Here is a 23,166-nt window from a genome sequence, read left to right as displayed (position 1 = left end):
GCAAAAATCCCTGGTATCACAGTTCTATGGGAACAGAGACAAGGGTATTTCCCCACCTCGGGCATCCGCCTTTTGAATCTCCCAAGGATATAATAAAAATACGCTAAAACATATATTTTTTTCTTCTTAGCTCTCACGCAACCACCCCGTACCCTCCCGTAAGCCTTTACAAAGCTGTTCAGCCCTTGGTTCGGTTCTTGTTTCTTTAAGACAGAGGTCGGTTGTTTGCCCTATTCCGAAATGGCTGCGCAGGCTTCCCCACACTCTGCGCATGCTACTTGAACGCAATTCGGTGTTGAAGCAATTCCGAGACTTTCGCGGCGCAAGATGGGGACTTGGCGGCCGGCGAGCCTGAGCCTCCCAGCATGCCTTGCAGGCGGGCCCGGAGTCCCGACGTCTAGTGATGGGGAGCCCCGGGTGCCTTCGGCCGCCAGATCGGGTGTAGAGGTTGAAGTTGAGCCCCGGGCCTGGGAATTGGACGCCCGCAGGGGGGAAGATGGAAGCGTGGCGCTGTGTGAGGAGGGGCTACGGCCGCTGTGTGGTGGGGAGAGGCCGGTCAGTAGGGCTGGGTGGCAGGAGGGAGGAGCGGGGGCGGGCGGCCCGGGTTAACCCGGGGCGGGGCGGGCTGGGGGAGAAAGGAGGAGGAAGAGGGTCCGGGCGGCGGTGCCGCGGGGACGAGCCTCCGGAGACCCCAAGGGATAGGTAAACCCGGCGCGCAGCCGGCGGGGCGCTCAGCGGACGGGGTCCGGGCCGGGCCCCGGGCCGGGCCCGGGGCGATCGGTCGCCGGCAGGGCTCGTGCCTTCCCGACCTGGTTGGGCCTTGGAGCCCCGGCCCACTTCCCCTGCCCTGCCCCGGAGCCAGCCCGAGCCCCCCGATCGCCGGCCTCCTCCCAGGCCTTAGCACCCGCAGGGAGCTGAGCGTCGGCGGGGAGGCGGCCGGTCCGCCGTAGGTCCCGGGGCGGCCTGATCCCGAGGGAGGCGCGCGCGTCGCACGCACGCCCAGGGGTTTGTTTGTGGTGTCAGTGTCTCTCCCACTTCAGTCATTTATATACCAGACTTTACGGTTTATTACCAAATTCTCGTTCCACACTTGTGTGTACTACATTTTTTCTTGAAATTGTCTCTTTTTTTTTAGAAAGGCACTTCAGTAATGCTGCCTAATTATATTAGCGTCGCCCTAAGCAGTATCCACGAAATCTTGGGTTTGACGTACTCATTATGGGTTTTTTCTAATAAATACTTAGATGTGAAAAATCAAAAAGTTTCATTGTGTATCATGTGAAATGGACTGGTGTACCGCACCTGGGAAACACAACACTGTATTAATTATTATATAAGTTACGGGGATCTGGTTTTAATCTATAGTCCGGGGCTTGATGACAATTCAGTTCAACAGTGTTTTCCTGAGTACCAGCTGTATGCCAGGCACTGTGCTAGGCACTTGGCGGGGGAGAGACCGGGTGAAAATGAATAAGAAAGCTCTGGCCTTGAAGGAGCTCATCATCTTGAGAAAAAGACGTCTATATAAGTAACTACAAATATAGAGAATAAGTTTTGTAGCACAAGTTTTATATTTCAATACGGTAGCCTATTAGGATAGAAAAGATATGGAGCAAGCACCTAAATCTCTGTGGCTTTCAGAGTTGTCACAAAGCAGAATAATCTGCCCATGTCATGCTTTTAAAGATTTACAATTAAGTTGAATTTAGAGAACGATTTGAGAATGCATAAACAACAAAAATATATCATAACAAATTTAAATGCCTTTAAAATGAATATATAAAAGTCAAGTAACAGTAAATACAGTTTAAGCAAAATTTCTTCGGTGGTAGAAGTGGACAATATTAACACTATCTTGGAAGTGTACTTTTAATGAATTCTGGGAAAGGATAGAAGTCCTCTGAATCCAAAATCTGGCCAGAATAGTATGGTGAGAAGATGGTGCTTAAGTTGCATTGTTTCTTAAGAGAGCCGGAGAGCAACATATTTATTCAAGTTAATGGTAACACTACTTTGGAGATATTTTGGATGATCAGTACATTGGTGCTGTTGGGTTTGAAGTATTGGTGAATTATTAATAAGTAATCGCTATCCCATTTCATTACCCTCAAGGAGAAGCATGCCTTAAAAAAATAAAAAAGGATGGAAAAATAAATTATCCATCTACTGATTAGCCAGAGAGGTAGTTTTGTGAAATTGTGATAGGTTTTTGTTTTCTTAGCTATACAAATGTTTGGAAAATGTAATCTTGGTGTAAAAAACTGCTCAGAAACATGTTTCTACTCTAAACCCAAGTTGGAGGAGAGATTTGCTTTAATTGTATTCAGCTTAAGTGTTCCATATTGAATCAAGTATTACATTTGCTGTGGTTTTTTTTTTTTTTCATAGAGTTTATTAGATATTAGAAAGCTACTCTGAAAACCAGTTTGATGGTTGGTTAATCTCTCAGGTGAACTGAGGACTTTTTGAAGTGTGTGTGGTATTTTGGGAGGCTGATATTCTATGTTAAGTATTTCGAATACCATTCATAGGTGTTTAGGGAGAGTTTTGAGACTGTTGCTACTAATAATTAAATCATGGCTGTTCCCCTCCCACCCATCCTTCATGATTTAGAAGTCAGATTTTAAATATTAGACATTATCGTCCCTTGAGGAAACAGATTTGGATTTTGGGTGCTATAGCGTGAACAAATAGTGGTGCCTCAAGGAGTGTATTTATTTCTTTTAGATACCCCATGTTACCCCATCACCAGAAGAGTCTGGGCAGAGATTGGACGACACCGTGGGAGAATCTGCAAAGGTGTTGCTGGAACAGACATATTTCTAGTTGTATGAGGTGGCCTGGACATTATTCTCGTGCTCCTTACCCATACTTCAGTAGTAGGCATTTTTCACTAAATTGGAGACCACCTTGTTTGTTTGAGTCTAGAACTCCGTTTCAGTACTGGAACTGGAGACCTGACAACCTGAGCCAGACCTCTTTGATTCATCTCTCTAGTTACATCATGAACTCTGAGGGAGATGAGCCTTCATCAAAACGAAGAAAACACCAAGGTAAAGGTGACGTTTATCTTGGTGCAGAAATAGAAGCCGTAGAGTTATTGAAACTTTACTATCTAATAATCCTTAAAACCTCCTCCAGATTTTGGAGGGGTTTAGTATTTATTTTCAGCTAGTAGTTTTCCGTTAGGAAAAAGGAAGTGATTTTTTTTAACTTAAGTCTTTATTTATATCTATTTTTATTTTTTATTGTGTATTCCTGGCAGTAAATATAGAAGAAACTATAGAGAGAGAGAATAAGGTTGGGAAAGAATGTAGGACTAAATTAAAACATTAAATTTAATTTAAGAATAATTATCAAATCCATTGTTTTTAAAACAGAGGTCCCTAGACTTCCTAGAAATTGGTATATGTTCTTGGGAGTTCACATATCTATTTAAAAAATTAAATTTCATGTTTTTATTTATTTATTTTGAAGATTTTATTTTTAAGTAATCTCCACACCCAATGTGGGACTCAGACAATCCCAAGATCAAGAGTTACATGCTCTACCAACTGAGCCAGCCAGTTTAATGCTAACTTTTTTATGTAAGACAAAAGGATATTCTTAAATAGATGCAATCATAAATGAAAGATATTTTCTTACAGAATAAGAGTTTAGCTTATTCAGTATATTTCTCATAGTGGGTTCTGTTGATATAATCTTGAGAGACTGTGGGAAGTTTTGTCTTTTAAGAAGGGGACGACATCTTATTCAACTTGGAGAAATAATTTTTTTCTAAATATGTTGATCATTTCTAGTTTTGTCATTCTTTTTACTCCAAACAATTCACGAGACTTCCTTTGTGCTGCCAGCCCTGCTTCTCCCTCAAGTATATATGAATGATCTAAGTAGAATTTCGAGTTGTCTTTCTTACGAGCTGTGGTTTTCAGTGAAGATAATTCCTCTGAAGGTATTTGGAAATAGACCGTGTAGGTGTTAATGTGTAGGGAGCTCACATAAGTTTGTCAAAGGAAAACACGCAAAGTGAGTCTCACTTGGAAGTCAGAGCTAGGTTAGCTCGAAGATTAGTTCGTGATCTTTTAAGTGAAAATTCTGCTACACGTTTGAGTAGAAATTTTAAGCACTGAAAGTGAAAATCTATTTTTATAATACTTGACCACAGCATGTGTTCATCAACAAATATTTGTTTGAACGAATGAAAGGTGTTAGAGGCATTAAAATTAGGTTCCTACGAACAGTCAGTCCATAACCTATAAATCTAGGGCTGTATGAAGACATGAGATTGCTTTTCCTTCCCGTATTCATTGTTCATCAGGTCAGCACACTGCTCTCTGGTTTAGCCTTTTGTAAATCTGGTGTGCTCTCAGGTGGAGCTGTGGCGTACTGACAAGCATGGGCTCAGGAACCACTCCTTGCTCTCATTCTGCTCCACCATTAATTGTGTGAACTTGGACAGGTTATGGAACCTCTCTGCTCCTTGGTTTCCTAGTGTGAAATAATGCCCACTTTGAACGCCTGTTGAGGATGAAATGAGACATGTCAAAGTGCCTAATACACTGTCGGCTTCATAGTAGGTACTCAGAAAATCGTGGTGGTTTTCCCTTTAACGGATGGGGGATTACATTTACATACTGATAAACTTTGATTGCGATCTGACTCTTTATATGTCCGTTCTTCCTAGGTGTTGTGAATAAGGAAAATGCTCTTCGTTAAGCCATATTTGTGACTTCCGATAATTCACTAATACTTTTCCATCAAGAGAACAGCCTTCTAATTTGCCTGTCACTTTAAAGTGGCATTTGAAGGATTTGTGTGACACAATTATGACTTTTTAATTAGGCACCCTAAAAACCTGATCAGGCCTATTGCTTACTTTCTTTGATTCATCTGTCTTCTCTGCTGTGATCACCTTGTTCCTCCTGACATGGAAGGTATATAAGCTTTTGTAGTGTGAATTTATGTTGTGAAGTATATGAAGGCCAAAGACTGTCATCTCTGTCAGGCGTCTTCAAATTGTCTTCCATGGAACCCTAGCATTCAAACACATTTCTGTATGTTTATTAAAAGCAAATGTGGTCAGGAGAAAATATGTATTTACCCCATCACCCCAGCTCCAGTATACCAGGAGTTGATGGTCATGACATGAAAAGTAATGCGAGAGTTATACAAAGTCTAGAAGTTTGAAAGCCACTCTATTCATTAGGTAATCTTATGGTTTCAGTTATTTCAAAAATGGAATTGCAAAGAGTTGGCTTACACACGCTTGTCCCGACAATACAGCCTCAATGATTTATGTGCCCTTACATATACATATTTTACAAGAAAATACGAACAACTTTTCTGGACCTTCATCTTTCATATTTTACTGTGGTGGTGACACCAGGATAGTGCTTTGTGATGGTAGCCTGCATTTTGTTTGCATGACTAGAGTCCTTTGCATCTTGTATACATACGAAGACTATGATTTGTGGCTAAAACCATCATAGACAGTCCCCAGTTTATGAATGAATTGTGTTCTAGGTAATTAGTTCTTGAGAATCAGTTGTCAGCCATTGTTTCTGTTTTCCCCATGGAAACTTACAAATCTCAGAGTAGTCCTGCAGAGTCAGTGCAATTAGCTGTAGTTCTGGGCCTTTACAGGTAGGATTCTCCATATTCGGTGCAGGATACAGGAGGGGATAGTTCCGTCCCTCTCCTGGGTATAGGACAAGCTCCAGGCTAAGTTCTGTAATCCTGGAAGGCTTTTGTTTTGTTTGGTTTTCTTTCCGTCCACCTTTTTTTCTTTACCCTTCTCCTCAGGCTCTTAGTACCTTCATGGTATCGTAAGTCTCCAATACCCCGTTCCACCCAGACCTCACTATTCATAAAAATGATCTTTCTCTTCTACCCTCTGGTCAAAATGTCTACTCCCTCCGGGAAGCTGCTATCAGCATTTAGATTTTGAGGAAAACAATCTTATTAAACTTGTTTACCAGAGGGTATTTTTAAATTTCACTTTATTGGCGTTCTCATGGAGTATTTTGATACTCTGATTATGAATATATCATCATTGTGGAAGATTTAGAAAAATCACCTACAATCCTTCCACTCAGATAACTGCTCTTAAAAATACTGGTATATTTCCTTTTGGTCCTTTTTTCCTGTATGTATAGAATTATTTTTCCTCAATTTAATCTTTAATTGGTAGAATCTTAGGCATTGTAATCCAGTATAGTGAAAACCTTCATGCAGGAAAAGGGAGATATTCTAAGGCTGAGGTTTTTCCTGTAAATTTAACCATACTTGAAAATCGATCTCCAAATCTGTTTTCCCAAGTTCTTCCCATTTCTTGTTTTCCCCTTCTATTGAGCTCATAGAATCTCTAAAAGTTCCTCATTTTTCTTCATGGCTTCCATGGCAGTAAGCGTATTCTCCTTCATGGTGGGGTGAGGGAGACAAGATCAAAGGGGCGTATGTGTGTATATTTGTGTGTGTGTGTTGTAGGTCATTTCTAAGTCGAGGACTGCCTGTAGTTGCAAAATCTCATGCTTTTTGATTCTCTTTTCATCACTGTCAGGGTACACGTGTCTTTGCAGAGTGTAAACCATCACACATTCCTGGTTGCTGCATGCTGGGTTCTTCAATCAGCCCTTGTCATTTACTAGCATTCTACAACTATGTTATCTTTAACTTTTGCTTTGGTGTGCATTAAAAAGATTTCTTTGTTCATTTTGTCTGCATTGTTCCACTAAATACTGCTTCCATTTATTGCCATCATACACCCTTCATTCATGTCTAAACCAGAATTCTGAGATGAGTTATTTCTAGAACTTAATCATTTGATAATCTTATCTTACTAATAGGAAATAAACTACGGTGTGAAATCATCTTATTGAAAAGCCAACTGTGACATACAGATATAGTTGACCCTTGAACAGCAGTCGAACTGCGTGGGTCCACTTAAACGTGTACTTTTTTGATAAGTACGGTACAGTACTGTAAATGTATTTTCTTTATGATTTTCTTAATATTTTCTTTTCTTCAGCTACTTTATTGTAAGAATACCGTATAAAATATATATAACATACAAGTTATGTGTTAATCTACTATTTAAGTTATTGGTAAGGCTTCCAGTCAACAGTAGGCTATTAGTAGTTAAGTTTTGAAGGAGTCAAAAGTTTTATGCGGATTTTCAATTGCACAATGCCCTTAACCCTCCCCTCTACCCCCTGCATTGTTCAATGGTCAACTGTATGTTATCATGGTTATAAAGTTGCTGAGCGTGTCTGGCAGAACCACTTCTTAACCTTAAGTAAGTGAGAAACTATATAGATCTAGCTTTATTAACACGCTCTCAGTCTCCATAATGACTTGCTAGATCCTTTTAAACTTGTTTTATACCTGTTGGTCAGTCATTATTTTACTGCCTTCATAATCAATTTGATGACAACTTCTGTTACTTAGTGCTATGTTGCCATTTCCTAGGGGAAAACATTCTGTTCATTACCTGTGGGAATTTTTAAAAGGCAAGAAAAAGCTTACATGCAGGAAAATATTTAGTCTGTTTTTCATTAATTCTTTATATTTTGTTCAATATATTTTAACAGGCACAATACAACGACATTGGGAATATATATGTAACCATAATAAAGACAAGACAAAGATCCTAGGAGACAAAAATGTTGACCCCAAATGTGAAGACAGTGATAACAAGTTTGACTTTTCAGTGATGTCCTATAATATACTTTCACAAGATTTATTGGAAGACAATTCACATCTTTATAGACACTGCCGGCGGCCAGTTTTACACTGGAGTTTTAGGTTTCCCAATATTCTGAAAGAAATTAAACACTTTGATGCAGATGTAAGTGCAGAATATCATCAAAATTCTTCACATAAGAAAAGCTCATTTGTTTTTTTTTTGTTTTTTTAAAGATTTTATTTATTTATTTGAGAGAGAGAGAATGAGAGACAGAGAGCATGAGAGGGAGGAGGGTCAGAGGGAGAAGCAGACGCCCCACTGAGCGGGGAGCCCAATGCGGGACTCCATCCCGGGACTCCGGGATCATGACCTGAGCCGAAGGCAGTTGCTTAACCAACTGAGCCACCCAGGCGCCCAAGAAAAGCTCATTTGTGAACTAAATGGTTTTATCCCTTTTGTTTGTGGGGTAAGAAGGGAAGATGGTTTTAAATATAGTGATGGAACACTTTTTAACAATGTATCATGACTTCCAAAAAGTCATTTGCTAATCATTAAATTTTCAAAAAAGATCCAAAAAGTTGGTATAAATAATCATTATTGGTATAAATAATCATTAAATTTTCAAAAAAGATCCAAAAGTTCTGCTTACCAGTCAGTCTTGAGACAGGGACTGGCAATGTATTAAATATTCAGTAAATATTTCCGTTGATTTGAAATGTAAGTCATTCCTATAAAAATCTAGATACATTCAAAGAAATCACCTTAAGAAAGGACTAGTAGGATTTAGTACTAATGAACATTGTAATTCAGGAAAAATATCCCAACATGTAAATTTAAAATACTTCTTTTGGGAAATACCAGTTTTGGATAGTAAGAGAGAGAGCTTCATGTAATTAAAGGTCAGGTTTTTGGGGACTGATCAAATCTAGAAATATTAGATAGTTTTAAGAAAAAGGATTGTGTCTTTTTATTTCAACTTTCATTAGATTTTTAGAATATTAGACGCCTGTTTTTAAAGATGAAAGCACCAGAAACTTCATATTTGCTCTCTGTTTTAATTCAAGCCATTTTTTTCCTTCCAAGGTACTTTGTTTGCAAGAAGTTCAAGAAGATCATTATGGAGCAGAGATCAGGCCAAGTTTGGAATCTTTGGGTACAATGTAACTTTTATTTTAGCTGGATTTACTTTGAAAGATTTGTGTGTTGTTAAAGTGTAACATGCTAACAAAGATGTGTGTGGTGTATCTGGGCAAAAAAAAATCTTGGGGCACCTGGGTGGCTCCGTCTTTGAGCGTCTGCCTTCCGCTCAGGTCATGATCCCAGGGTCCTGGGATCGAGCCCCGCATCAGGCTCCCTGCTCCGCAGGAAGCCTGCTTCTCCCTCTCCCACTCCCCCTGCTTGTGTTCCTCTCTCACTGTGTCTCTCTCTGTCAAATAAATAAAATCTTAAAAAAAAAAAAAATCTTAATTTTGAAAAACTTTAATACCCATTTCAAAAGGTCAGGAAAAGATTGAGGTATTTTAAGTGGGAACTTTTGGGTTGATATATAATTTTATTTTTTATTATTTTGTTTAAGATTTATTTCTTTTGGAGGGGAGGGGCAGAAGGAGAGAGACTCTTAAGCAGGCTGCACGCTGAGCCTGCTGTGGGGCTCGATCCCACAATTCTGAGATCACGACATGAGCCAAAACCAAGAGTCAGATGCTCAACCGACTGCACCACCCAGGCGCCCCTTGATAATATAATTTTAATTCAAACAGAAAAGTGTGTAAGAATCTCTTAATAGATTCCTTTCCAGGAGTTGCTCTACCCACCACTAGACCCCAAAGTTTCTGAGTTCTATATCAGGGACCATCCTGTCTGGTTCATCATTATAACAGTGTCTACCAGTAACAAATGGGTAGAAGCTAAAAACCTGCTTGATGAATGAACACTTCGAGAAACAGTTCATCTATTTAAGAAATGCTGCCTACTTTGCATTCATTCCTCAGCAAATATTTTTTGAATGCCTACTATATCCTATGCACTATTGTAGGCTGTGGTGATCTAGCAGTGACCCAAATAGATAAGTCACTGTCCTTGTGGAGCCTATATTCTGGTGGAGAAAGGCTGACGGTAAACCAAATAAATACTTAAATAGCACATTAGGTAATGGTAATTTTGGAGAAAAGCAGGAAAGTAGAATGGGTCAGATTTCAATTTTAAACAATCAGAGAAGGTAACATTTGAGCAGAGACTTGACGGAGGTGGAGGAACAAGCCATACCTAGAGCCTTTCAGGCAACAGAAGTAGCAAAGCAAGTGCCCTGAGATAGAAGTGCCTGAAGGCAGGTGGTGAGGTGTGTGTGGAGTGGAGCAAGCAGGGAAGAGTTAGAAGCAGAAAGGTCAGAGATGGGCTGTCGGGGGGCTGGAGGGGGGGTGTAGATTATCATAAGGCCTTACTGTCTTTGTCACAACTTCTGGGATGGAAATGAGAGCATGATCATGCACATTAGCATATTTAGGACTGAAGTCTACCAGTAAAGAGACCCATTCCTAGGACCTAGACCCAATCTCAAACTTAGCATCCTACATTAATGCTTGGGAGAATACACTTTGATAAATGTTGTACAGAGATATTAGGAGAGCTGTGTTTTGCCATATATGTTTATATGGCAGTCCCTGTGTTAAATTTTTTTTCTTCCTCATAGGTTATCACTGTGAATACAAGATGCGGACAGGAAGGAAACCTGATGGCTGTGCCATTTGCTTCAAACATTCCAAGTTTTCACTCTTATCAGTGAACCCAGTGGAATTCTACCGCCGTGATGTTCCTCTGTTGGACAGAGACAATGTTGGATTGGTGTTACTCTTGCAGCCCAGAGTTCCGAGGGCTGCCTGTCCTGTGGTCTGTGTAGCTAACACACATCTGTTATATAACCCAAGGCGAGGCGATATTAAGCTGACCCAATTGGCCATGCTTCTGGCAGAGATTTCCAGTGTTGCCCATCAGAAAGATGGCAGCTTCTGCCCTATCATTATGTGTGGTGACTTTAATTCTGTTCCTGGTTCTCCGCTTTATAGTTTTATAAAAGAAGGAAAGTTGAATTACGAAGGACTTGCCATCGGCAAGGTAAGTGCTTGCTTCATCATTATTAGGAGGCGGATTTAGTCTCTCTGTTCATTGTAGTGTGAGGATAGTCATCACATGGCTGTTTGAAAACCTTGGATGACCCAGTACCCTTGCTTTACCAAGCTGTGATGATGTTCCCCAGCTACTAATAAGTAATGATGCTCACTTGGTTGAATTTCATCTTTTCCATCTATTCATGGCAGCATTCTGCTTGGAGGAATTGGCAGGTAGCAAAAAATCCAAAATGGGGGAGAAGAAGAAAAAGCATTGATAGACTTCGTAAATGAGGAACTGTTCATAAGGGAGTGTAATAGAATTTTGAGTGCTGCATGTGGGCAATATAGTTGGCAAAACAGTAATTTAATATTTCTTTAATATGCACATTTTCCTTTTCATGATGGTAAATATTTTCTTAGCTGACTATATCTCATGTTTCTCCCATGTTTATCTTCATTGTGCTTTTTGTTGCTTGCTTCAGATCATTTGATCTCCAGGGTTTTAACCAAAATACAACTCTCCACCACTGAGGTTTGAGTGATAGTTTTAAAATTTTGTAAGAGTTGATCTCCCTTAGTATTTTATATAATAGTTAGATCAAGTACATAAGATTTTATATTAATGTAATTGCAGGTAGCAAAAAAGGAGGGGCAGTATTAATCCAAAGTTATAGATCATATAGATGTCCCAATTAGAAAGACATGTGCAGGAAAGGAAAATATTGCCATTTTTATGTAAACAGTAACTGCTTTCTGAATTGTATTTGAACAAGAGTTCATAATCACAAATAATCACTTACTATGATGAATAAAGGTAATATTTACCATTCTTGGATTTCCTCTTATTTAAGACATAAATTTTTCAATACATAAACTATTTAAAATCTATTCACTTAAGATACCTGTTGAAATTTTGTTTAGGTATCTGGCCAGGAACAGTCTTCACGGGGACAAAGAATTTTATCTATTCCAATTTGGCCCCCAAACCTAGGTATCTCACAGAACTGTGTGTATGAGGTACAGCAGTTACCAAAAGTAGAAAAGACAGGTAAGTGTTTGCAGTACATTTTGGCAGCCTCCTTGATAATAGTGTTCCCTTTGAAGAAGACATCAGACTAAATTTTTCAAGGGATAACATCTCAGGGATGAATATTCATATATAAAAACATAATACTTACTTGCTTATTCCTTTTCTTAATGAAGTCTAAATTTACCATTCTTAAGTTGACCTTCCAAAATTGTCTGCATGAATTATTTGCATGTTGCTTTGGAAATGTTTGCATTTCAGTTTTGCTAATTACGGAGACCATCAAAACATAAAGATTCCCTGATGGAACATTTAACTAGGCATCTGTCTAAACTAGACATGTCTTGAATATCATTCCTAGACTAGGAGGACTATTCTATGGCAAACTAGAGCAGAACCATGTATTGATAGTTTAATATGTTTCTCTTTGTTCTTATAGACAGTGATCTGACACAGACAGAGCTGGACAAAACAGAGGTCTTAGTGACAGCTGAAAAGTGAGTTCTGGAAAGTAACAGTAGACATTTACGGACTTTACTTGGGTAAAAAAATCATTTCTCAAAAATCACTTGGATAAAAAATGAAAAGGATGTTTTTCCATGCTGGTGAAGAATGCTGAAGTCAAAATAGACCTGAGTTCCTAACTGTGCTACATTTTAGCTGTGTGATTCTGAACAAGAAACTTAACATCTCTGAGATTCAGTTTCTTTATCTATACTTTGGGTAGTTGGGAGGATTACATGAAACAAAGCATGGAAAGTTTGATGTTTGATTCATAGTAAGGGCTTAAGCAGTGTTATTTAAAGCAAACAGCCTGTCCATGGACCTGGACCAGCTAGTACTCTGAAATATGTTGCTATTACATATTTAAACAAAGGTCAAGATTACAGGAAAATACCTTTCAGATTTCAAGAGGATGCTTAGCCTCCTTTGACTTACTAGATCTCAAAATAATCTGTAGGAGAATTGATCGAAAAAGAATATGTCAGTATAAATATTTATATTTAAATTATATAGTTTACATAAATATTTATATCTCTTGAACTGCAGGGAAAAGTTACCAAAGGTGGAGGGGTGAAGATGCCTGGATTCCTTATTATTAAAGAAGCATGAATATTTAGGGCTATGGTTGAGAAACAGATGTATGTGAATACAGCAGGATGGAGATTTAAATCCTGTCTCTTTGGGAGATTCTTAAAATGTTTTTATTTTATATTGTGACTCTTCTATTGGTTTTAATTTTTGTTTTAACATTTGCATTTAGGGACCAAATTAGAATCCTCTCATTCATTTTATCTGCTTTCTTCTCTGTCTTATTTTATTTTGTATACTTTGTATTGAGAAAATATTAGCTCATATATAAGAAGCTGGTAAGATAAGGAGCAACATTTTTTGAATTTTTAAAAAAGAATATGTAAAAATTCATGATTAAACCTTTCAAATATAGTAAAAACTTCCCTAAGATTTTTTTAAAGATTTTATTTATTTATTTGAGAGACAGAGAGCACGTGCATGAGAGAGCATGAGCAGGGGGGAGGGGCAAAGGGAGAGGGAGAAGTGGACTTCCCGCTGAGCAGGGAGCCTGATGCGGGACTCGATCCCAGGACCCTGGGATCATGACCTGAGCCAAAGGCAGATGCTTAACTGAGCCACCCAGGCGCCCTCCCTGAGTAAGATTAATAAGAAGATAAATCTAACAAATATTTGTTTTTTGTTTTTTGTTTTTTAAAGATTTTATTTATTTATTTGACAGAGAGAGAGAGAGACACAGTGAGAGAGGAAACACAAGCAGGGGGAGTGGGAGAGGGAGAAGCAGGCTTCCCGCTGAGCAGGGAGCCCGATGCAGGGCTCGATGCCAGGACCCTGGGACCATGACCTGAGCCGAAGGCAGACGCTTAATGACTGAGCCACCCAGGCGCCCCCAAATATTTGGTTTTGAGTAATTCTAAAATCTTTTTATAACAGAATGAGGTATAAGAAAAGATACTTTTAAGTATCTATATATAAATGTAGTGTGCTTATATGCAGAGCTTTTATCTATAAACCAAAAAATTGATAGTAAGAGAACGGTTTGCAGGAAACCTATTTTACATTTAATAGTATTGTAAATATAAGTTCTCAGACATAAAACATTGCTAAAACTGGAAAGCAAGGGCATTTTGAAAGAATAACCTTTGTTCTTTGACATTGAGCTCTTTAAAAAGTGTCTTTATATGTGTATTTTAAGCACCTAAGGTAGTGCCTGAAACTTAGTAGGTATTTGTTAAATGTTGAATTTTAAAGTTTTTAAAATTTTTTTTTCACAATATAAAAGATTTTTAAACCTTAAGATGTGTTTATTGGAAGTGATTTTTAAACTCTTTATTACATAATCACATGTATTTGTAACATGAGATAATATAAACCATTATAGAAGCTGTTTTAAGATGCAGTACAAAATTATCTGATATGTCATAGCAAGAAAAATCATAGAAAAATATAGTCCCTCTGACATCAAAAGTCTGGTGGGTTCTACATAACATTCATAAAGGCCACTTTTTCTTTCTTAAAAACACAACAAATAACTTATAAATTGTTTTAGAATGCATATTTATTAGGAAGTGCAGACTCTCAAATATGTTATAATTAATAATAAATCACATTAATATGTTAATAATTGAGCTTTTACCCCACATATCAAAGCCTTGTTAATGGGTTTTGGATATCACCACATGAATAAATGAAGGCCAAATTGTGATGTGGTCTGTTTAAATAAAGCTTGTCTGTATGTCTGGCTTTGTCTGGAAATTAAATGAGAAAGTGCTTTAAACAGGAAGGATTCTAAAAATCAAGAAAAACTTGATGCTAAGCAATTTTTCTTTTCAATTTAGATTATCTTCAAATTTACAGCACCATTTCAGCTTGTCGTCTGTTTATTCACATTATTTTCCTGACACTGGAATTCCAGAAGTGACCACCTGTCATTCCCGAAGTGCCATAACTGTGGATTATATTTTCTATTCTGCTGAAAAGGAAGATGTTGCCAGGCAGCCAGGTAAAGAATGCATGTAATCTTACACTGTGCTTAAGAAGATAGTAATTCCAAGGGGGGTGGGAGGATGGGTTAGCCTGGTGATGGGTACTGAGGAGGGCACGTTCTGCATGGAGCACTGGGTGTTATGCACAAACAATGAATCATGGAACACTATATCTAAAACTAATGATGTAATGTATGGGGATTAACATAACAATAAAAAATTAAAAAAAAAAAGAAGATAGTAATTCCAACCTTGGCGCTGGAGGTCAAGAAAAGTTAGCTAAATATCTAGGTGAAGTTTTAAATTAAAAGTTAAAAATATTTTGAAATTGGTAATGTATTTGAGTAAATCAGTTAATCACCTGCAAAACATGGAGGCAGTGAAACACTTCAAAGCAAATTATTGCCTAAGAATTCTATCCCTAGCTCCCCCTTCCAGTTCCAGTCAGCTTCTGAGTTATGGGTCTCTCATATTGCCCTTTGGTTTTACTTGCCATAAATTTACTGGGTTTTTTGGCGGGGCGGGGGGAGGGACAGCAACATCAGATAGTTTTGTACTTAAATTTTACTAAGGCATGCTGCCTTCATCGGAGGACCTAGCTTATATTGCCAACAATAGACAGTTTTGTCATGTTGACTCTGGAATATTAGATCTTTCTGGAAAGAGAAATCCATTATATGAATATGTGGTTTCAAAGAGCGGAGGTGATAAAACACTTTTCCTTATATGATTCAGTAAAAGTAAGGTTTTAAATATTAACCAAAATATTTAACGTGGAGAAGAAAATGCAGTTTAAAATGACTGGAAGGCAAAAAATATCTTTCAGAAAACTTCACAAGTCCAAAATATGGACAGTTGTTTTGTCTTTTCTGGTTTTCCTTTTCTTTTTCTTTCTTTTTGTGTGTGTGCACTACTTTCCTTTTGTCCTTTTTTCTTCTGTTTGTGTTTTCCTTCCTACTGAGGATAACCTTATTACTAACACTCGGGATGGCTTAAGCTTAGCCCTCCCCAACTAGATCAAGTCTATGAAATAATGCTTGCTGCTTTGAATCTGTAGTCAGGGTCTGGTAGTTGTCATGCTGTAAATGTTCACTAGGTGGCGGGAGTGTGCCATGAACCGGCATCTCAAATGTTGCCATTAACAGCAGGTCCTCTTACTCTTTTGTAGGCACTGACTCTGGGACCAAAGTATACTAATTTATTCTCCAGTCACCTTATAAACTTCCTACTCAGCTGTGGCTGGGTCTGTCTGGTTTATACAACTATGGAATAGTTGATGAATTTCTTAATGTAGTTGTCAATCTCAAATTACTTTTTTTTAGATTTATTTATTTTAGAGAGAGCAAGAGAGCATGTGTGTGAGCATGGAGGGAGGGGGAGTGGCAGAGAGAGAGAGTCCCAAGCAGAGTCTGCACTGAGCTTGGAGCTCATCGTGGGGCTGACCCCACAATCCCAAGATCACCACCTGAGCCAAAACCAAGAGTCGGATGCTCAACCGACTGGACCGCCCAGGCACCCCTCAAATTACTTTATTTTTTATTTTTTTATTTTTATTATTTTTTAAAGATTTTATTTGAGAGAGAGAGCATGCACAAGTCAGGGGAGAGGCAGAGGGAGAGGAAGAAGGACAAGCAGGCTCCCTGCTAAGAGTGGAGCCCTAGTGGGGGTTTCAGTCTCAGCCCTGAGATCACGACCTGAGCCAAAGTCAGATGCTTAACTGACTGAGCCACCCAGGCGCCCCTCAATTACTTTAACATACTTATGTATTACAGACAGTATTTTCTTCTAAAGATTATTTGCAGAACTCAAAACAAAAAAAAATTTGAACCAGAAATAAAACCAAACATCTAAAACTGCTATGTGTCTGAGAACTATAATTAGGTTATAACTCAATATGAAATTTAATCATATTCTAGCTGTTTCCCATTAGACTCCAGGAAGTTCTGAAGTTCTGTATCATCGTTTAAAAAAGGACTTGTAGGACTAATTTACAATGACCAGTTGACACAGTTTCACTAAACATGTGTTTCCTTAACGTAGGAGCTGAAGTTGCTCTGGTTGGTGGCTTGAAACTTTTGGCCAGACTATCACTCCTTACGGAACAGGATTTGTGGACTGTTAACGGACTTCCAAATGAAAATAATTCTTCAGATCATCTACCTTTATTGGCTAAGTTCAGACTTGAGCTGTGACTCTTCTTGGATTACATATATACTTTTCTTTCCAATTTACATTCTTTTTCAAAAAATGTAAAATATTTCTTGAGAGTTTGCATGTTTATTTTTGCGCCATGGAGTTTCTGAAGAGGTTATGTTAAATGCTTGAAACAGATGTGAGAAGAAACAAGTTTACAACAATTTTCTTTGTAATACTGAAAAAATATTTTCCTGACAAGTGCGATCCAAACGCTCCTTATTGTAAAAGAGTTGTAAATATTTTTTATTCTAAATCCCAGTAAAATTGACAGTGATTTTTAAATACAGTGCATCCTCTTTAGTTAGTAAAGCATTTCAGTTGATGTTTTTGGCAAGCTTTACGGTGGATCCAAAGTATCTTTGAGTTCTTGCAAACCACAACTCATTTCCCTCACAGAAGGCCTGATTTCATTGTGAGGACCATCTGTTTGTTGAGTCCTAATTAGTTCATCTCGGAAATCACTCACAAGTGTCCAGCCAACCATTTTAGCTTGGTTTTGAGGAGGCTTGATAATGCTTTCTAAAATTGTACAAATTGCTTAATCCATCTTATTACTCTCCTGAGCCGTGTACTATGTCTGCATTTTGTTGGGAGATGTGGGTCACCATTACTAGTAGGTGAGGTGCTGTATACACGCCCTCTTTCCATCCTGTGACAGACAGACCATTCCAGCATGCCTGAGAGAGGCAGAGACTGGGTTAGATTGCCTTTGTTTCCCTAGCACTTTTTGTTTTTTTCTTTTTTCTCTTCAGTTTCAAGAAGAGATCCCTGGGTTGGGGGAGAGTCTTTATTTTTCTGAACCAATTCTGTGGAAATTTATTTTATGAGGAAACTTGTCTTTAGAACAAAGTGGCAGCTATAAGATTCTTTTGGTTTTGCCTCAGATATTTAGGAAGCCCGCAGAACTAGTAGGGAGATACCAACTTGGAGACCTAATACTCTTAAGTAGTAATTTTAACCATCTTAGTGGTTTTGTTTCTAAGATGTTACTTTGTTTTCTTTTATAATGAGGCAGCAGTGTGAGGTGGTGCTGACATTTTTTTGTAAAGTGGTTTAAGAGCAGGTCTAGTGAGTCCCACAGTTGGAGCTCTGTGAATGTTTGGATCAAACATTTTAAAACAGAAAAAGTGAACATGTCCTCTTTTTTAGACATTAGGATCAAAGAATTATGCGCATTTTTACTAAGTAGTAATTTTATATTATACTGAATTATAAAAGTTTTTACAACGGGTGTTCTTCATAGAATGCCTCATCTTAAATTAGAAAGCAGTAGTTACTCTGGGTCCTGGACTCTAAAGGTTTTTGTACTAAAGTATATTTACTACAGTTATTTTTTAAGAAAAGAAATCAAATGACTACCTGAACAAGGCATGTGGGTTATAAGGATTTACCTACTAAAAATCATAAGCAAGTATTTTTAAATGTTTAATTTCTCACTTTTTTGGGTTTTTACTTACAGTATTAACTGTAGTTCTAAGATTTTCCACATTTTCTAGTAACAGTCTGCAGAATATTGTATGTTCTAATTAGCAGATATTGTCATCATGAAATAATAGTATAATTAATCCTTTTTAATATTGGGGAAAGAAAAATGAAAATTCATTAATTACTGCTTTGTGTTTATGTGAGTTTATTAACAGATAACTTTGTGTATAGGTCATTGTTGCTAAACTAACATCTCTGAAAACCTCTGTGAAAATTTAATTTTTTATGTCCTGATCAATATATTGATTTTAGGCCCTTTTCATGTGCTTCACTTTGTGGAGTTAATCCATAAAAATGTTTTCCACTTTAGCCTTTAGAATGTAATAGTATTTTGTGAACTGGAGGCCAGGGGGTCAATGTAACCTTCTCACAGGTTTTTAAAGCTCCACTAAAATTAACTGTCCACTTGTCTTTACTTTTTTTTGGTTAGAAGAATTGGTAACTCTCTTGTATTTACCTGCCAAAAGCATTTAAATCTGGTTAATTGCTGAAGCCAAATCACCCCCAATCTGAAGTGCTGTACTGGCCAAGTTTTAAAATGGAAAGAGATACTGTGGAGTAAGAAATGTTGGTTTTACTGTACCTTTTGATATCAAGATGCATGTTTGAAATCTTGTCCCTTTTTTTTGGAATTTAGCAACTGTCTGCTTTTAACCCTTTGCTTTCCTAAAAAACCAAGTTAGAGATCCAGAGAGTTCAAGGCGTTGGGGAAACAGAGAATTCAAGTTATTTGCACTTTGTGAATCACCTAATAAATTATTACTCTAGTGCATCTGGGCCTGGAGATTTTGTGGTGGGTGTGCTAAGTGTGTACGCTGGGCTGTTCCCCTTTCTAAACTATTCCATTACCCTAAAGCCTGTATTACTTAGGGTGATGCTAAAATGTAAGTGAATTCAGATGTGGCAAAACAGAATAGTGTTGAATATAGAGTCTGAAAATTGTGGAAGAAGACAAGGATGAGGGAGTGATAAATGAGTTTACTGGGACAAGTATGTAGTAAAAGGACAAGAAAAAAATAAATCACACCATCTTACGTTTTTGGAAGAAAAACAATCCTTTAGTTTCCAGGATGGTTTTATTAAAGTCCCATGCTGTGTATAAACATACAAGTGATGAGAAAAACATTAACTTGAAACATGCACTTATCTGGCATTCTCTAAAATACCATTATACAAGTTTTCCTTTACTTAGAAAAATACCCACTAAAACAATCACAGTTTTCCTTAAAGATTTAAAAAAAATGTATTGGCCAGAACAAAGTCCAAGAGAATAAACAAGATTCTGAATTGTGTGTCAAAAAAACTGTACAAGGTTGTACATAAAACTATAGCTTACAAAAGCCTTGGGTATAGTAAGAATACAGAATTAAGATTTCCAAAGTTCTATTTACCAATATCTATTAATAAAATCCTTATGAAATAATTGACTTAGAAAAAGTGAAATGCTCATGATTTCAAAGTGTATAGAAAATACTAAATATCACTTTCTGAAATAAAGTATACTCAAAACAGCACAACATGGAGTCTAAAATCAAGATTTCTGTCATCCATTTAAACTTTGCATATATCCCCATAATGGCTTAAGCATAAAATTTCTCTTGCATTTATAACTTTAAAAACTAGACTCAAATCATCTCATAGTTTTATTTTTTATCTTTTGAATAATAGCCAGTTTTAAAATCAATTTTGGGGAGGGGGGTAAATCATGTCATGGTTTTGTTTTGTTTTTGCCTTAATATCATTTTAATTAAATTCCTGCACTAGAATTTAAGAGTTTGGTGCCTTTCTCACATCTTTCAGAAATCAACGTAATTCCATAGGCAATAAAAATAGAATGAAAACTAAGAGCATTTTAAATTACTTTTCATGTTTCTGTGACTAACCCTGGCTCTGGGGGACTGAATCTTAAGATCAAGAAGTGAGTGGAAAAAAGATCAGGTTACTAATTGAATCACCAAACCAGCTGGCGGTTTTAAGGCTTATAAGTCAGCATATTAGAACAGTTGGTGTTCCTATCCTTTTAGCCTTTTTTGTGGGAAACAAGAGGCTATGCAACTAATGACATTGTATATTTTGGAGGGGACGGTACTTAAATAATACTTGGAAAATCCTATTCCAAGCTCTTAGAATGATTGCAGTGGTAGAAGTTGTATACTTATTAGAGATAATAAAGTGTCAGATTGATAAACATAAGATACATATATCTTGTTTTTCACAGAGAGAGCTAAGTCAGTATTGTTTTAGAACGAGAATGAATTGACTAATTGAAATACTTCAGTACATGTGGCCGTGAGGCTGCAAATGAGTTTGCCTTATGAAGAGATACAAAGATACTTCATCTTAAACTGGAACTGCGAATACTATTCTTAAAGTGATTAAGTTCAGAATTTTTAACTTCTGTATTTTAATCTAATTGAGATGTATACTTACTTAGTCCTTTTCATGTAAAGGACACTAAACTTCCTTCTTTTTCAAGAAAATACCACTTTCTATGAATGCCATGAGTTTTTTTTTTTTAATGCCATTGAGTTTTAGCATAAAGTGAGCTCATGCACACATGGCCGAGGGATGAAGTCACCTTCAGTGGTTTTACTGGTAAAGAATCTCAGTGAGCAGATTATTTTTCTACTCCCCTTCCTAAAATCAGGCAAAGAAAGCCAGGCAAAGAAAGCCAGAGAGGAAGCCCTCAACTGAGATAACACTTCTGTTGACTAGCAGACTTCACTTACATCTGCGCGGTGGTCTCACGAGTTGGCACGGCCGTTGAGCTACAACAGATGAAACGGAAGCATGCTCTTGATGTTGATAACATACAGACTTGGCGGGTAGGGTTCCTCTGTGCGGGCTGCAGTCAGAAGTTACACGGATACACTGTCCATCACGGACTCCATCACGCTCTAAGATGGAACACTGTACCTGAAGACTTGTCCATTTAAGAAAAGGTTCTGCTTCTCTAATTCATCGCATTTTCCAAAATCAGTTCCTAAATGTCATGAAGTGGTACTTAAAAGCAAGGGACTGGAAAGGGATCACGTCATGCCACATTTGGTCTTAATATAAGACATCAGAACACCTCTCTGACAACAGTGAGTCCTTCAGAATCAAGGCCTGACTCAGAGTTTAAAAATCAGATGGACGTAAACAGAAAGGTTAACTGGTTCTCAAGACTCTGCTGATTGATTCCTGGCCTCTGCCTTCTGAGTGTGTGATTGTCGGAGGTAATTGCAATACTGCTAACTGTGTGTCACAGTGCCATGACCTCTTGTGCTTTTTTTGCTGGAGTTTGCAAAGTTTAAATGTTAGTGACAGAACACAGACTACCTTCTGATCATGCTTTTTGTTTTGAAAGAACAAAAAACCGCTGTCAGTGAATGCTTTAAGAAAGATTAAGAAAGAAGTAACTCCAAGGTCCTGAAAATAGTTTCCTGTATTGCCAGAAGAATTTCAGTGCTTTTTAGTAAAACACTTGATATAATACCTTAACTCCCATTATGTGTGTACCAGGAAGAAATCCCAAACTTTGTGGAGATCCCCATTGGAAATATTGGGGAAACAATACAAATAGAATATAAAAAAAAAAACAACAAACCATTAAGTTTGCATATCTGATGTCAAGATGCTGAGGTAATATTGACTGCTTAAAAAAAAATCCCACCAATCTTTGCCTCTGTTATTGCTGAAAAAAGACATTAATACTGGCTGAGTTACCTTACTATATCAAAAGTGGGAGGGAGGGTTTCAGTAACATATACTACTGGTGAGGAGGCATCATGTTCAAAAGCAAGTAAACAAAAAGTAGGTCAATGGGAAGATAGAAAACTACGGTTACGTATTTCCCTTTCTATCTGTAGTGAGGGAGACAGTCCAACCCCGATGGGGTTTCTTACTTCAGCCTTTTCATGGTGGCCCCTTGGTGAATTTCAACATTAATTGTTACCACCCACTCAGATTCCATGTCCAAGTGAATCCTTAAAAATAAAATCCACAGGTTCTCAATAAATAGTTGCAGTTCCTCCTAAAACGCTGGGGTAAAGTGCAGAGAGAAGCACCACGGAAGCCCTCTTGCTGGCTGATACGGCTTGCCTAAATTCGGATTTGGTAGCCCACCTCATTCAGCGTGCTAAGGTCAGCCACCTTCTTCTCAGGCAGTGCAGGCCTAAGGGTCAAAGGAAGATGGTGGGGGAGAGGGGATGGGATAGAGAAAGATCACTTAGTATTTGATTCAGAGAACTCGACTTTGTTCTCCTGACCCTTCAGATGCTTGCCCCCAGCCCGCCCCTCGCCCCTCCCCCCCAGCCTTCGTTCCCAGCTTGACCTCGTGTTCTCAAGTCCACTTTGATGGGATATGTAGGGAACATTTTCACAGGCTTTTCAATGTAGAGCTGAAAAAAACTGACAGGTTGCCGAATGAGTTTGTCCAACTTGAAGCCTGAAGCCTGCGTTCCGTCACACTCTAACTTCTGAAACCCAGTTATCTGTAAACCTTGCAAAGGTCTAAAAAAATCACATGTAGTCCAGTAGAACTAAAAACCTCAGCCAGACTCTCCCTGAAACCTTGGCTTCCTGGTGCTTGTGCCCTGGGGGAAACCCAGCAACTACAAGACTTCTCAGGTGCCAGACTGGCACGGAGAGATGCTTGGCTATCTTTGA

General features: G+C 38.1%; 2 protein-coding genes across 9 annotated transcripts in view; one reads left to right on the top strand and one right to left on the bottom strand.

Moving 5' to 3' along the window:
* Positions 1 to 305: 305 nt before the first annotated feature.
* On the top strand, positions 306 to 19,953 carry ANGEL2 (angel homolog 2). Of its 7 annotated transcripts, none has more exons than XM_032393098.1 (9): positions 306 to 514; positions 2,728 to 3,053; positions 7,590 to 7,846; positions 8,768 to 8,837; positions 10,374 to 10,795; positions 11,713 to 11,839; positions 12,258 to 12,315; positions 14,689 to 14,852; positions 16,876 to 19,953. In XM_032393098.1, exons 2-9 carry the CDS (start codon positions 2,735 to 2,737, stop codon positions 17,025 to 17,027), a joined length of 1,569 nt encoding a protein of 522 aa, XP_032248989.1. In that variant the 5' UTR covers positions 306 to 514; positions 2,728 to 2,734; the 3' UTR covers positions 17,028 to 19,953. The 7 variants fall into 7 exon arrangements, with proteins under 7 accessions (XP_032248989.1, XP_032248990.1, XP_032248987.1 ...); XM_032393099.1 differs by lacking the exon at positions 2,728 to 3,053 and adding an exon at positions 4,685 to 4,934 and having other exon boundaries at positions 306 to 555; XM_032393096.1 differs by having other exon boundaries at positions 306 to 555.
* Positions 19,954 to 20,266: 313 nt separating this feature from the next.
* VASH2 (vasohibin 2) overlaps positions 20,267 to 23,166 on the bottom strand; it is a 38,244-nt gene continuing 35,344 nt past the window's right edge. For both annotated transcript variants that reach the window (XM_032393103.1, XM_032393105.1), the window contains one exon: positions 20,267 to 22,672. In XM_032393103.1, coding sequence (XP_032248994.1) covers positions 22,600 to 22,672 — 73 coding nt within the window. In that variant the 3' untranslated portion in view covers positions 20,267 to 22,599. The remainder of the gene's footprint in view (positions 22,673 to 23,166) is intronic.

This window comes from Phoca vitulina, unplaced genomic scaffold (genome assembly GCF_004348235.1).
Source record: "Phoca vitulina isolate PV1807 unplaced genomic scaffold, GSC_HSeal_1.0 scaffold71, whole genome shotgun sequence".
Taxonomy (NCBI): domain Eukaryota; kingdom Metazoa; phylum Chordata; class Mammalia; order Carnivora; family Phocidae; genus Phoca; species Phoca vitulina.
The sequence above is the reverse complement of the archived record's forward strand: the minus strand, read 5'-3'. Positions and strand labels throughout refer to the sequence as shown.